The sequence below is a fragment of the Tigriopus californicus genome, chromosome 6 (genome assembly GCF_007210705.1).
Source record: "Tigriopus californicus strain San Diego chromosome 6, Tcal_SD_v2.1, whole genome shotgun sequence".
Classification (NCBI taxonomy): Eukaryota; Metazoa; Arthropoda; class Copepoda; order Harpacticoida; family Harpacticidae; genus Tigriopus; species Tigriopus californicus.
In genome coordinates, this window is record NC_081445.1 from 14,830,660 (window position 1) to 14,845,326 (window position 14,667).

The 14,667-nt window shown below is 38.4% G+C and overlaps 1 protein-coding gene across 2 annotated transcripts; it reads right to left on the reverse strand.

Annotated features, from left to right (window-relative positions):
* Positions 1–201: 201 nt before the first annotated feature.
* On the reverse strand, positions 202–11,298 carry LOC131882325 (uncharacterized). 2 transcript variants are annotated; one of them, XM_059229439.1, is made up of 6 exons: positions 11,046–11,298; positions 9,494–9,600; positions 8,437–8,620; positions 2,389–2,791; positions 773–976; positions 202–712 (listed from the first exon to the last, which is right to left on the reverse strand). In XM_059229439.1, the coding sequence occupies exons 4-6, from the start codon at positions 2,588–2,590 to the stop codon at positions 546–548; spliced, it is 573 nt and encodes a 190-aa protein (XP_059085422.1). In that variant the 5' UTR covers positions 2,591–2,791; positions 8,437–8,620; positions 9,494–9,600; positions 11,046–11,298; the 3' UTR covers positions 202–545. The 2 variants fall into 2 exon arrangements, with proteins under 2 accessions (XP_059085422.1, XP_059085423.1); XM_059229440.1 differs by lacking the exons at positions 9,494–9,600; positions 11,046–11,298 and having other exon boundaries at positions 8,437–8,699.
* Between the last annotated feature and the right edge of the window lie 3,369 nt (positions 11,299–14,667).

Sequence of the window (14,667 nt, forward strand, 5' to 3'; positions counted from 1 at the left end):
CTCGTTTTCGGACAGTCTGCTGCTTATTAGATCTTGAATGACGTCAACGATTGAGGATTCAAGGCTTCGAGAGACCATGCAGATTTATCGAACTGAACCGCCACGAAGTTTGATAGACAGCTTATGAGGGGGTATAGTTATTTTCGTTGCGAATCAGACAAACTTGGTTTTTCTTTCTCGAAGCTGTCATCCGTGTTTTGAAAATAAATCATGCACTTCGATTTTGACGTCGATCAGATGACTCAGACTTGAAAAATTCAGCATAATCTATGAGTAGAGTGGATGAGTTGGTCCTTGTACTAATAGTGCAATGGTTTGACCACTTGAACCAAAACCAGTTTTAGGAAACGTAAGCAGTTTCAAAAATTTATTTTACATTCCCTTTGATAGAGCATTGCAAATTCTCAAATTCTCAAATATGGCCTCTCTGTCCATTTGACAATGGTTCTTGGCGGCTTTCTTTGCCAACGGTGAAATATTGAAAACCAACATCTTTATTTCGGTTCTTGAGACTCTGACAAAGTTCTCTATTTAATGAATGCCATTTACGGACAATTAGGTGTTAATGAGTAAGAGAGACGAAAGCCTTTTTCACCGCCGGAGGCAACGATCCCTTGGGCTTGATCGGCATTGATGGCTGGGCCGGCTCCTCCAAAGGCCTTCAAGCTCCCGTCCGAGCGAAAACGGAGAGTAATGGGACCCGGGAACGAGGCTATCAATCAAGCGAAACGTTTCAAAAACTCATCTTGGGATATATTGCCGGAATACTTACAATATACCCCGGGGAAAACGGCAGTGGTTCCATCGTAGAGGCCACAAATTTTAGAGGCCGGAATCTGGTTCATCTGTTGCAGGGAGTAGCCGCCTAATAGTTCCAGGTAGTCACTCGAGAGAATTGGATTGGTTCCGTTGGTATCGTAGCAATCAGCCTCAAAACCATCCGTGGTTAGAGCCGAGTTCGTATTCAAGCCAAAACCTTGTGAGGAATCAAAGAGTTTGTTTTCATTCTGGGTGACGAGATCACCGAATAGTTCTGGACTGAACGAGTGATGACGTGTTGATTTCATTTTTCCATTAAAATGGATGCGTTTGAATGATCTCAGGATGTCAGCTAATGAAGATATATTCTTTGACTTGAGTGGTTTTGTCATCAACCAGACATTTGCAATTGAAAAGAAACAACCACCAAATGTATTAACTTATCTACCGGGCACCAGACAGTCATGTTGTAAAGAATAATGGTAAGCTTAAAAAGAGTCCATTTATAATGGTTCTTTCGTGGTTCTTTGGGCATAAAATATTCAGGGGGGCTATCTTGTGGCCAACTTTGCATGTTTGGACACAAACAAATCCTGATGACGATTACTTAGGCATTGGATATATTTGTAAGATATTGAAAAAATACCAGTTAAAGACGAATTCTCTCTGTAGATTTATCAGTACGTATGACAGACATTTTGAGAGTGGTTTTTTTTTGCAACATCAAAAGTACATTTTGGGTTTTCAGATGAACTCTGAAGAAAATGCATTACACAAGTAATCTGATAACGATGGGATCTGTTTGAGAACGTTGTTGAAACAAAATAGAAACTTGCATGTTTGAGAACTCATTGATTTTTATGAGACCTTGATTGATTGTTTGACTGCTTATAGCCGTACGTTAAAAAGTTTGAAAAGGTATTTTGAAAATCTTAATATGCAGAGGGTTTTAATTGATAGTTTACATCACTTTTAGCAATGTTTGTATTACAGATTAGGAAGAAAACTAGTCGTTCTTTTTTTTATTATATATTTTTACATTTTAGAGATAAAACCGGTGGAAAAAGAACATTCAAATCCAAAACAACACAGTTATGACATAGAAGGTCACATCCCAATTTTTATTTCAGTTGTAACTAGTTATGTTTTTAAATTCTCGTAAGGAGGTTTTTCCAGATCCAGAAAATCAATATGTTCTAGCCATGAAGGCTTTTAGTCAAAATCATTCAAAGCCAAAATGTGAAAGTTTCCTCTTATGATTAAACGAATATGAAAAATGCCAAAATATGTTTGGATATTAGCCCCAGAACTTGAGAGTGGTTTTCAACCACCTAAGAAGTAAATTGTAAACCAGTCAAAAAGTGCTGAAAGTATAAATCATCTGAGTGTCCAACGAATTGTGAGAGGTACTGAATTGGAAGGTTCAGGGTCAATTTGGACTGCTATTTTTGATATTGGCTTCCGTGACTGGCAATTTAAGCCATCTTCCAAAGTTGAACAAAGCCTAATTGATCAGCCCAATTTCCATGTGTGCCAAGTCTAATTTTTCACCACATGACTACTTCCGACTCTTTGAAAGGCATAAAATGAATTGCTCAGAGCCCGGACAAATTTGGACGAAACACTTACTGTCCCCAAGGGTGCTAGTGGACAACTTGACTCCACAAAATCCAGGTTGACGTTGAATGCAAATGGCATAATCCATCGATATCGGATAGGGACTAGCGATATCGTTGAAGTTGAACGTCTCAATGGATCCAACAAGACTCGTGTGATATTGAAGACATCCACTGGGAGCTGAAACATGTTCATAATAAGTCACATTTCTCATAAATTTTTTGATCAAACAACATCGAGATACCTTGAAGTTTGTGCTGGATGGAGCAATCAATTTGAGTGATCTTAATACTCCATGTGTAATTCTTGATGGACGTGTCCGCTGAAGCTGTCAAAGAGTCGGAAGTGCCCACCATTGCAAATAAACGGATGATCTCTTCTTCTTGCTGAGCATTGTTGTCAATGGGAATGTACACTAAAACACAAAACCCTCATGTTCAACTCAACGTCCACATCAAGTTACCCTTTTTTGTTCACCTGCCATTTAAAAAAAAATTAAATTTCAAGAACAGTGAAATGGCCCTTCTGTCCACGTCTAGCCAAGGATCCCTTTAACAGGAGGATAAGACATGGCAATTTCAGCCCCCAAAAAGTCACAAGGAATACTACTATACATTATGGAAAAGCGAGTTAAAAGAAAAAAAATCGTGTTTTCATGACCAAATGTTGACTTTGCATACTTTAAATGAAAATATCGAAAGTTTCTGGTATATTTGGTAAAAAGTCTAGCGTTTTCAGAATAGACAATTATGTATATAATAACGGATGTGTAGTTTGGTCTCAAATGCAGTTCCTTACTGCCTATTTATATTTATGACTCTGTCAAAAGGCCATGACAAAAAGCAAAATCGGTCTAGTTCCGCTGATGTCCACTTCTCTAGTTAAAGGTCTCTCTGGTCTAGCATGGTCAGGGGGCTGCAAGGTGCGTCTGCCATTTATTTACCCCGACCAAATATTGGGGACGATTAAAACAATGTTGCAAATGAACGTTTTTCATATCTTTCAAAACTAGCAGAAATAACGACAAATGAACACTTGATGTAGAGCAATAGAAAGGTTCAGCTTCAATTTTAAAAAAGACGACCTTGTCAGAGCTTTTCCTTTTTTCCCTTGGAGGACTCATTTGTATTAGTACATCAAGAAATCCATCTTTTTTCTTTTGAATTGATGGTGCAATGATGCCGACCTTGTTCAGATGCCCATCCATGATTAAAGCTAACTTTTTGAAAGTCATTAGTGCGGTTTTATCAACAGCAACATTTTACAGGGTCCTGTTGTCGTTCTCTCAATCAAAAAATGCTGAATGATAATAAAATCCTAGCGAGTAAATGATACATAGTTACAGGTAATTCTGGCAGATACGAGCTTATCTTGGGGCCAGGCAGTTCAGAAGATTCGATGTATTTAGGCTATAATTCACGTTTCCATCAACTCATCTTTCTTGGGATTGCTTTTGAACCACAATCTTAACTGTCAATACTTACTCTGGACGATTCTGCGAATGCAATGGCAAATATGGTAACAACATGTGTCTCAAACTTTTCATGGCCACGTCATAAATGACGCATTGACTGCGGCGACTTCATGACTTCAGATGACTTCAACATGAAGTACACGCATACTATACTTCTTAGGGGGATAAAGCCAAGAAACCTGCCAACTTGACAAATTCTGAACAAGTCTTTATTTCATGCTTCAATTGGTCATTAAACACGCGTGCTCCGAGATCAATGCCTCTTTCATAGAAATTAAATATTGCATGTCCTGCTGTCATTTGATATGCTAAGAATAATCTCAAAATGAACTTTGAAAGACTCGGCAAACCGAATGTAATCTATCGAAAAAGAGATTCAAAGTCGCTTATTAGTGCTGATTATTCTTCAACAAAAACTGGACCTCACCAATCTGAATCTCCTGATAGTTTTTCTCTTCGTCTATGTCACTTGACCAGTTTTAGAAAACTAAGGTGATCCTAAAGAACCTGTTGCTTAAGTCAACATACGTATTTACGATAGATACAAAAATTGGCCGAGTAAAACGTGATGTCATCATGGCGCTTAATTAAAAGGGTTGGAAAACCATGAAGCTCAACAGGGAATTGAAATCTTCACAGTCATCAAGAGTTCAAGAGGCGTGGAAAACTGGGTCATTCCGGTGATAAAAGTCAACGAAACACAAACAAACAGACCCGTTCTTGACAAACCTGAACATTTTGGCTGTGAATCTATATTATGAGGATCACAGAATACTATAATGCGGCTAGTATTGTCACAAAGTTTTTTTTTTATAACAGTGACCAAAATTGCAAAAGAAAGATCATCATTACAACATTGAAACGAGCTTTTCTGATCTGTCGGGTCACAAGGATCTCCAAAACACTTACAAGCAATCGCTCCAAAAGTTATTTTTTTATTTGTTTAGGTTTGACAACGATTGGTTCGAAATTATTGGTCTTCTAATTGTGACAAAATTGCTATAAGATTTTCAACAATTCGCAACAGATTATCAAATGAGAATGTGAGTGGATACAGAATGCAAATCCGTCCTGATATTAGAATCATTTTCAGCCAGTGCAAAGCAATGGTCAAAATTTCCGGCATGTGATCCCTAGTTTGTATTGGGTCGTCAAAAGGTAGCATTAGATTGAATTGTACACTACAGTATAGAAACCTGGAAGCCGTTGCGACAATCTACGTGCATAGTTTAAGGTATTGTAAGAAAATTATGGCAGTTATTGGTACCAAATGGTAGTTTAAACTGCAATTTTTCTCAACGATAAAAACCAAGATGCAGTCGGCATTGAGATGAGAAATCAACATCTCAACATCTCAAATCTTAGTCAAGGTAGGAGGTGGATTTCGGTTACACCAATAGACATTTTGAGGGGATCATTATGAAAGTGAGTACACCATGAGTTTGGTGAATCTGACAATTCAATGTCCATGCAACACTGATGAAATGAAGACTTGACCGTTTCTTTTGGGTTTGGAACTACAGGTTTTAAGTCTCGCCAGCCAGCTCAACACATCATTAAGTGTCAAATCGGGTAATTGCTATTGGTCGAAAAAGTATCGAGTCATCATGATGGAAAAGCGGATTCACTGCAAAGGCAATAAAGCGAAGAAAGAGGTTCTTAAACCCGAGGAACCACCAAAAGGAGCGAATAGAATTGTTAATGAATTTGAAGACCTCAAAGGAAACGAGGGGTGTCAAAACTAGCAATCAAACACCAAAAAATGCAAACTTTGGCAATTCTGATTAGGAACGGCAAAAAGCATCTTTAAAGTGAAACAAAAACGTCATATGCAGCTATTGAACTGAAAATACGAGCAAATAAGAATCCAAGCCATTTGCATGACGATGCATGACTGTAAGAAGTGTTGTTATAGAAAAGTAGAAAGTCTATTTGATACTAGAATTCCCGGCTGGAAATTAGCCTACCTCTGTGACCTTTTAAGGACGACATTGAAAGTCTAAAAACTCAACTACAAGGACCATGATGGCTGATCCTTCATTTCCAACCAAGTCATATTCATCGATTTTTTTAATTACCAGTTTTTGTCTACACACAAGCGAAGTATTGAAAGTTACAATATAAAACACAAACATTATGAAGGAAAAGGAAATGGCTGAGCCCATCAATTATCGTGCTTGCTGAGTCCAAATGAAACGCGCCCAAAACGTTGATGGGATCCTCAAAATTAAAGAAAAACATCTTCAAGACGTATCCCAAAACTCGTTAACATTTCTCACAAATCTAGCAAGATTTTTAACTTTTAAAGTCTACTCAAAATTGATGCACAGCTTTATTCTTTAAGCGGGGGATCTCTCCAGGGCTGACCAAATACTTTCTGTCAGTTGCCACATGTTTAAAGACTTAAAGACAAACTTTGTAAGTGGAACGTCCATAGAAAAACCATTAAGGTCCTCTATAAGCTCAAGAATTGGATGTCCTGGGGTTGTCTTTTTCTTCGTGGACGAAAAAATGGAGCATTTTTTGGTCTCTTGGCCAATACCCAAAAGGAATATGTTGTGATCAAAGAAATTTCTGTCAACCGAAAGTATTTTGTGATGTGAAGTAACCATGTTAAAATTCAGCATTGAGGCTATTACCCACAACAGATTATTCCCATGGGGTTTGGCAAAGATGGTATACAAATCTCCCCTGAGAAAAACAAAATAATTCAGGAGGATATTTTTAACATATAAAAAATCATAATTTTTGAGCCGAAGGTGAGCATCATTAGTGATGTTTTAGATTAGGCCAAGATGTGTGAGGCCACAAACAGTGACATTGGGATTGAGCTATTTCTTTACGAAAAAAATACACCACTTGGATGACTTTATAGACACCCATGGGGGAATTTTGTGATCATGGCAATATGGGCTAATTGTTCAAAAAGGATCAATTCAACCTGATATTCAACATCAAGGGCCTCCATAACTAAGTTCAGCAATAATGTCCCAATAGTTTCAAAGAGACCTTCAAAACATTCCCTGTAGCGGTTAGAAAAGCCCGGAAAACCCCAACCAAAAAAAAAAACCAAAAGATTGGAAAAGTTCAGAAATATCGAGAGTTCGTCCGAAAAGATATATTGTTTATAATGTAGAAATGTAGCCTTCAACAATATGGCCAGGACTCTCTCACTGGAAGAACTAAGTCAGATCACATCAACGTAAGGGATCTTCTCTCTTGACCCTCAATGCTCTCCTATAAGCAAACGCTTGTTCCCTCCCTAACCGTTTGCCGGGGATTGCCTCTCTTATCAAATGCACCTATGAGGGGTGGAATTCATCAGGAGTACTGCGACTGGCCAAAACTATGAGGGCAGCAAAGCTGGCTTCCTCCGCACTTGTAAAGAGCATCCCATTCTGATCACGTGAAAGACCAATTTCAACTCAGGCTCCATTAATTTCAGCGTGATATATTAGTATATTGATTTATTATTTTGTATAGAATAACTTCAAGGTTGACAAGCTTTCCTTTAGTAAAATGTTAGTTCCATTAGTATACCTATAATGAGATTCCGCAATAATCCTTGTATTCCCGTGAATTGGCTGAATGCATGTGACTTTAGTGCGATAAACGCGATGCGGCAACTACTACTACTGTCCAGGGTGGGCCATTCAAATCTACCGCTACTTTGAAGGTCCATAACTCGTGATTGGTTGGTCATAGGTGAAAATGGTAACTTAAGGGAGCTAAGCTATACTCCTTGTGAGTTTAAATACAAAAAGCTAATCACGCACCTTTGTCTGGCTCTCGGCCCAATGCCATCAACAATGGGAGCTGACAAAAGGTTTGTTCAATCTGACCCACCCACTCTACTGCAATAACCAAGATTTTCATCATTTACCTTTATCCACCTGTTTTTGGACTACTTGCAATAGCCATCTTCACTTTTTTATGTGCATTGAATAATACTAGTCATACTCATGGTGATATCACTTTCTAGTCAACTATTTCATTGCTTTTACCGTTTCGACAGTTTTTTTCTATACATTAAAGATGTTTCTATAGTGCTTATAAACCCTATTTTTAATCATTTTTACGCAATGACATGACCAAGAGCCGCAATAAAGATTTATTATTATTATTACTTGAATTTCTGCTCAACATACAGACGATATTTTTGCCGAAGTCTACTCATATGATTGTTAAGCTTAATTTGAAACGTCTTTGAGCCTCTAGAAAGTAATGAGCAGGAGTTAAAACCTGATGGTCAATCAATTCCTTTTGACATTGCTTTCTTCATCTTCATTAAAGAGAGCCAGTCCGAAAGATCAATAATTTCAACGCATATAAAATGACCTTTTGATTGATTACATCAGTGCATGTTGAAACAAGCTAGGATATGTGAAAGCGGAAGATGGCCCATTACTTTCGCAACACCCTTTACATTCTTGCAGGATGAGAAACGAGTCTCAACCAAGACTCGTTGGCCCCAATTCCCAACTTGGACAAGTTTTTGTTCTAAATTGGTCGCTTATTATCGCATGAGAGGCCTATATGGTCATGACCAGTTTTTGCCCACAAGTCACAGTCCACTAAGTACTCACAATGTTGTCCGGTGAGATCCCCACAAAGAAGGTTTCCCTCTGAGAGACCAAACTGATTTCGACCCCCAAAAATAGCCATCCGATCACTTGAGCATTGGCCAAATGGGAGCGTTGTCATGGATGGTCCAATTGTTTCGAATTTGTCCAAGTCCAATCGAACTTGGCAGACGTCTCGATTCCGGACCTGCAAGAAGCATATTTCAAAGAGTTCTCTGAATTCCGTTTCGCACTTCTTTGTCTTGACATTATTTTCATCTTTCCCCTTTTTTCTTGTTTATGTTTTTTGATGTTATGAAACTTCGTGCATACATCAAATCCCCAGATGATTTGGATTATTGTACCAAATCTGAGTCACTTTGCGTTACATTACAACAACCTCTCATTGCGAATCGAATTCAAGACATAATTCCTGTTTGTCCGTTGTAAAAGCAACATTGCAGTCCATGCCGAAAATTACACTTTGGAAACTCCAAAAAGCAAAAAATTGCAATTGCAAAGTCGAGGCATTCATCCATTATTTCAGTGATGAATAGCCTGTACTCGAGTTAATTATCACTCCAATAATGACGGTTGATGTTCATTTATTTCACGCTTGCGATTACAAGGCAAAAGCAAACATATTCCCGTACCAGACCTGAATTAATTTGAAAATGAGTTCACCGAAAGATAATGACGAGAAGCAGGGGCAAAAAAAAGAAGCTATTCCGTTCGATATTCTGTCAAGTTTCAAGTTATTTTCATTGCAATTGATTGACAGCATCCAATGTCGAATGAGGCAATGTATTCCAATTTGATATAGTCATGGTCTGTCCATAAGAAACCAAGCCTCAGAATCCAAGTGGAAATTCTCAGCGAAAAAATATGTGCACGGTTATCATTTCCTTTTATCCGTTGATCAAGACAACTGTTGCCTCGAAATTTGAAATGTGTCCCCTTTCTGCCATGTAAGCTTCGTATAGGCCATATGGGGATCTTGGTCGATCCCGTTTTGATCGGATCAAGCGATTTTCGAGACGTCAAAAAAAGCGAACTCATGCTTTGTTATACTCGTACCCACCTTGATGCTGTATGTGCAATAGTTCGGATCCCCATCTACTGCGGGGTACTTTGGGTTTTGAAAGTAAGCCACCTGCTGGTCCACCACTCCATAGCAAGAGTTCTCAACTAGAAAAGATCTCGTTCGATTAGTAATTGATGGTCATTTTCTTGGATCAATATAAGAGAGAAAATGATGCACAGTCAACGGCTATGCAGTGTGACACGAAAGTCACGTCCGTTTCATTATATTTGTCCAAGGTATGAAAAAAGGCGTTACATAGGATGTCATAAATTTGCCCAATAGTAATAAGATTCGAAGATGAATTGAGGTTCAACTTTAAAGAGGTTGACTTGCTTTTTCATAATCTCTATTTTGCTTGACAATGATTGATTTGGTAGACTTATTTCAGCCAAATAAGATTGAAACCTCGAGCAAAGGTTTGAATGAAGAAAAAATCGACGTCCGATTGAACAAAGCAGAAATGCTAAAACATCTGTAAATATTTACAAAGAGCCGATTTGTTTCGGGCTAGGCAAATATAATCATTGCTTTATTCATATCGGAAATTAATGGGCAGATTTCTATTGTTGGTGTGTGGCAATTGATAGGAATGTAGCAACTGGGCAATTTCCATTATTCAAAGCTATCTTTCAGCAATGCGTTAAGGGCACAATTTCATATTACCATATTAAAGGTCATGTTTATCCCAGTCATTTCAATGTATGAAATAATGAAAGCATTAAAAGCATTTTCAACCCCAACCTCTTTCACATTTTCAACTCAAATCCCCTCCCCTTATTCTTGCTTTCGGAAACCCGACCATGACTTACTGTTGTCTTTATACTTGTTGCCACCAATTGTCTCCTCATTCGAGAGCATACAGGTAAAAATCGGATCATGTATTGTACTCCTCACTGCCTATCTTAGACCAAAGTGCTCCTTTTTGAGTTCAAATAGTGTGTACTTGAAACAGTTTGGTGCCATTCCACTTAGAATGGCACTGGCCAAGTCAACACAGCACAAACAACATCTGGCTCATGAAAACTACTCTGGTGATCAATCTGGCAGCACTGGCAGATTGTAAACCAGTCTTGCAGGGCTTGATCAGTATTTTGGTTTTTGGCTCAAAAAATACCCTTGGGCCAGAGCCGAAAATAGTGAACAGGGATTGAACTCGGTATTACTATTTTTGCAGGCTTCCTTATCGCTTCTGGGAGTGGAATTCCCACCAGCACAAGGCGACAAACTTGTTCATTTTGTCTAACTTTTAGAGTTGGCGGATCTGGTTAGCTCTTTAATGTCGGGTTGAGCGGGAATATCGATCAAAAAACTGGTCAAAATCTGACTTAAATCCTGATACTGGATCAACACCTATATACTCCCAAGGAACATTTAACGGAATCAAATTGTACAATGAACGAACCCGAGAAAGGAAAGAGGTGGAATGGTTTCAAAACTTGCGGTGCAGTCAGATTGATCACATGAGTGATAAAAACCAATTCGACTATGCAAAAATAACAGACATCGAAACAAAAACAATTAGCTCTAGATACAAGTATACTTAACTTACACAAACAACAAGTCCCAAATCCTGCCGCACAGGATGTCTTGGGAACTCCTCCCTTGTTGACGCACTCTGTGGCGGTGTAGCAGACACCTTGTTGCGTGGCCGTAATGTTGCACACATCGTTATTAAATTGGACAATGTTGAACAACCCTGGAAGACGAAAATCAAAGGGTTCTTGAAAGACCGTTCTAACGCTTGAGTGAATGAATGTTCTTTTGTGCCTCTCTTGAATGGCAATATCGCAAGCTTGTATTTGAGCTTTGTTGATTTGGCCCTCATTTGTTCTGGTTGGTATCCGGGGATTTTGATTTGCCGTTCAATTTGTCGACGCCGGCCAACTGTAATCAAAAGCTTCTTTTTGATATTCCTTTATATCAACTGACTCCTTAAATGATGGATGTTCGGATTTTAGTCCTTCAACAAGAATGGGTATCGCTTTACTTGAACCGACTTGGGCGAAAACTGTCGAGAACGCCTGTATGGTCGTGGAGGAAATTCTACAGCGTGGTCCATTTATATATGCCGCCATTTTGAGGACCCATAACTCGTGATTGGTTCGTCAAAAGTAAAAATGGTAAATATGTAGAGGTAAGCTGTACTCCTTGTGAGTTTAGATGTAAAAAATGCCGGCTCGAATTCGACTTTCTTTTACCGAATCATACACGTAGGAAGAACCACGAACTTCTAGAAATATGGACTGCGAACGAGCTTGCCGCCAAATCAGCCTGCTTTTGGTCATAGCAACTCTGGGGCACTTTTCGAATTAAAGTAATCAAATAAGAAACGTAGACTGATCAACTACTTTTCCAAAAATAGTTTCCATCATGAATGCAGGAGGAACTATCTATGAGCAGCAAAATCAAGAGACTAAGAAAAAGAGAAAAACGTAAAGAAACTAAAAGGCTATGCAATCTTGTCCTGAGATACAGGATAACAAGCAAAATAGGAATGAACTACTTCACATCAAACTAAACATACAAATCTAAGATGGAGGTATTATACAAGAAGTAAGGGACAGAGAAAAAGAAGGATTCAAGAACATATGTAAACTAGGAAAACAACACAAAAACACAGAAATAAACTCAACCACGGACTTCTAGAGATATGGACTGCAAACTGAAGCAAAAATTTCTTATCTCCTAAACCGCTCATCTTATTCCAAATAAGCACTTCATACGACCACAAGGTCTTGTTGAATAGATGAACTCAGCCAAGTTTGAGCCCAAACCTATGCTTAGGGAGCTCAGGAGACTTGTTCAAAGTTATGTAGTAAACACCACATAAAATTTGAATTTTCGGCCTGCTCTTGGTCAGCTACATAAGCTTTTGACAACATAACTTTGAAACGGTCGTATTTGGATGTAAATGATATAAAATTGACCTACCATTAATTGAAGAGATCTACGTTTCGTATTTCATTACTTTAATTCGAAAAGTGTCTCAGAGTGGCTATGACCAAGAGAAGGCCAATTTGCCGGGAAGCTCGTTCGCAGTCCATATTTCTAGAAGTCCGTGACTCAACAAACTGGTCTAACACAAATTGAAATCCATACACTAATGAACGATAAATCTAGCTGTCAAGGACCAATGCAATCAAACTGAAGAACTATACATAACGATTTGGAACTAGAAATACTACACTGCAAATCAGAGCGAACCTGCTAAAGCTAAACATAAACATAAATGAGCAATAAACTTATTAGGTTTTAAAGTAATTACGTCTTACCAAAGAGCCGTGAAAAACCAAACCTAATTGAGTGGAAAATTTGGCCAAGATCTTATGGTCTTATGAAGTGCTTATTGGGTATAAAGTGAACAGTTTAGGAGCTGAGAAACTTTGGCTTCCGTTCACAGTCCGCATCTCTAGAAGTCCACGGAGGAACACCCAGTCTTATTTTGAAGTCCCACTGAAACCGAATTTCGTCTTCCTCCGGATTGATCGCAACAAACAAAATGACATGTGCAGGAAACTTGATGTCATCACTCTTGGGACCTCATGAGTGTTTTCGGCCATTCACCTGACTTGCGTCTTGACTTGATCTTGGCAGAAGTGTTCCTGTTCGGAAAGAACCAAATCAAGTTGGGTTGAACTGGGTTCTTGCTGACCTTGTTCAACGATTTCGTGCAGTTCTTCAGAAAGGTCCTAGTCCTTCATTTTTCGGACTAACAACTGGCCTTTTCCCATCTAGTAGGAATGATACCTCAAATCATCTCGCACAGTGAGCTGACAAGTGTCGACAAGGGGTCTGTAAGTTTCCAAGAAACGGCCCCGACAGACATTCTTGGACCGTTATCAACCAAATTGGCAAATCCATCGCTTTTGGGGGGAACCTTTCGAAAACTTTTGGTTGCCCACAGTTCTATAGTCGTGATTAAAGTCAAACAAAGGTTTTCTCATGCTCCTGATTATCCTGAGGGGGCATGTTTACAAGATCAGAAATCTCAAAATTTTCCTGTTAAGTGTGGCTTCAAATTGAGACTGAATGTTCTTCTTATGATTCTGTGAGGGAAAATTGCACTGGACAAGCCATTTTTGACATCTAAACTCACGAGGAGTATAGCTTACTACCTTAAACGCACCCTTTTTAACCTTGACGAACCAACCGCTAGTTATGCAGCTTCACAAATTCTGACCTTTGAAATAATTCTCTTTTAAAGTAATTTCCGTGTTATATTGAATGGCTCATTCAAAATAAGGCTCTTATTACAGAACTGGCCATCAAAAACATGTTATGAAATGACAAGGGGCTTAGCATTTTCAGACGATACAAGTCTTTTCCAAGTCCTTTCCATCAAAAATAACTGATTTATTTTTGCTTTTTTTCTTCATGGAATGAGTCTAAACTTGATAAATGTAAGCTTTTGAAAATTCTTCGGCCAAGACATTTCGAGAACGAAAAGACGCTCGTGTTGAGAAGATGTGGAATCTTGATTGAAGTGGCACTCAAGGACATTGCGGTATTTTGTAGTTTAATCAAATTACATAGACATTTGAATCTAATGGCGGCATGGATGAGTTATTCTGGATAATTCATGTTTTTCTTTTGAGTTCGATTTTGGAGAGAAAATCAAATTGTCTCATTAAAGCTGCTAAAACCGTTCTAACGAATTTCAAAGAATACACATGAATGTATTTTTATTCCGTAAAACGCATTAATCAACATTTCCTCAGTTTAGTGGGCATGCTCTTTATCGACATGTCTCGAAAAAATCATTTTTGCATCCATCGGAACCATGTCCTTCAAAAGGCTTTAAAAATCAGGTATTTCAATAAAGCAGTTTTAATCAATAGACCTTTGTCAATTCACGGAACTTGAATGGTAAGTGTGTCAATTATTTCAAATACTTTTACTTTGTTTAAGAGACCTTCCATAACATGGTGGGCTCTTACTTCTCATGACTTTACTCCTTCTGTTTTGATTTTACTTCTCATGATGATGATCTCATATACAAAAAAAAATACTTTTGCTGAAGAGGACAATTAAAAACCGATATGCCAAATCTTACCTGAGACCGATATTTGAGATCCAATTGGAAAACAGTTTTTGGACTCAAATACGTAGCTATTCAACAATCTCCTACATAAGGTCGTTCAAGAATTTTCGCGCACTCTTAAAAATCCCCT

Coding starts and splice junctions, on each gene's coding strand:
- LOC131882325 (XM_059229439.1), bottom strand. CDS start 2,590: ATGAGAAATGTGACTTATTATGAACATGTTTCAGCTCCCAGTGGATGT. Junction 977..2,388: donor CACTAGCACCCTTGGGGACA/GTAAGTGTTTCG, acceptor ATTCCTCACAAG/GTTTTGGCTTGAATACGAAC. Junction 713..772: donor CGTTTTCCCCGGGGTATATT/GTAAGTATTCCG, acceptor CTTGATTGATAG/CCTCGTTCCCGGGTCCCATT.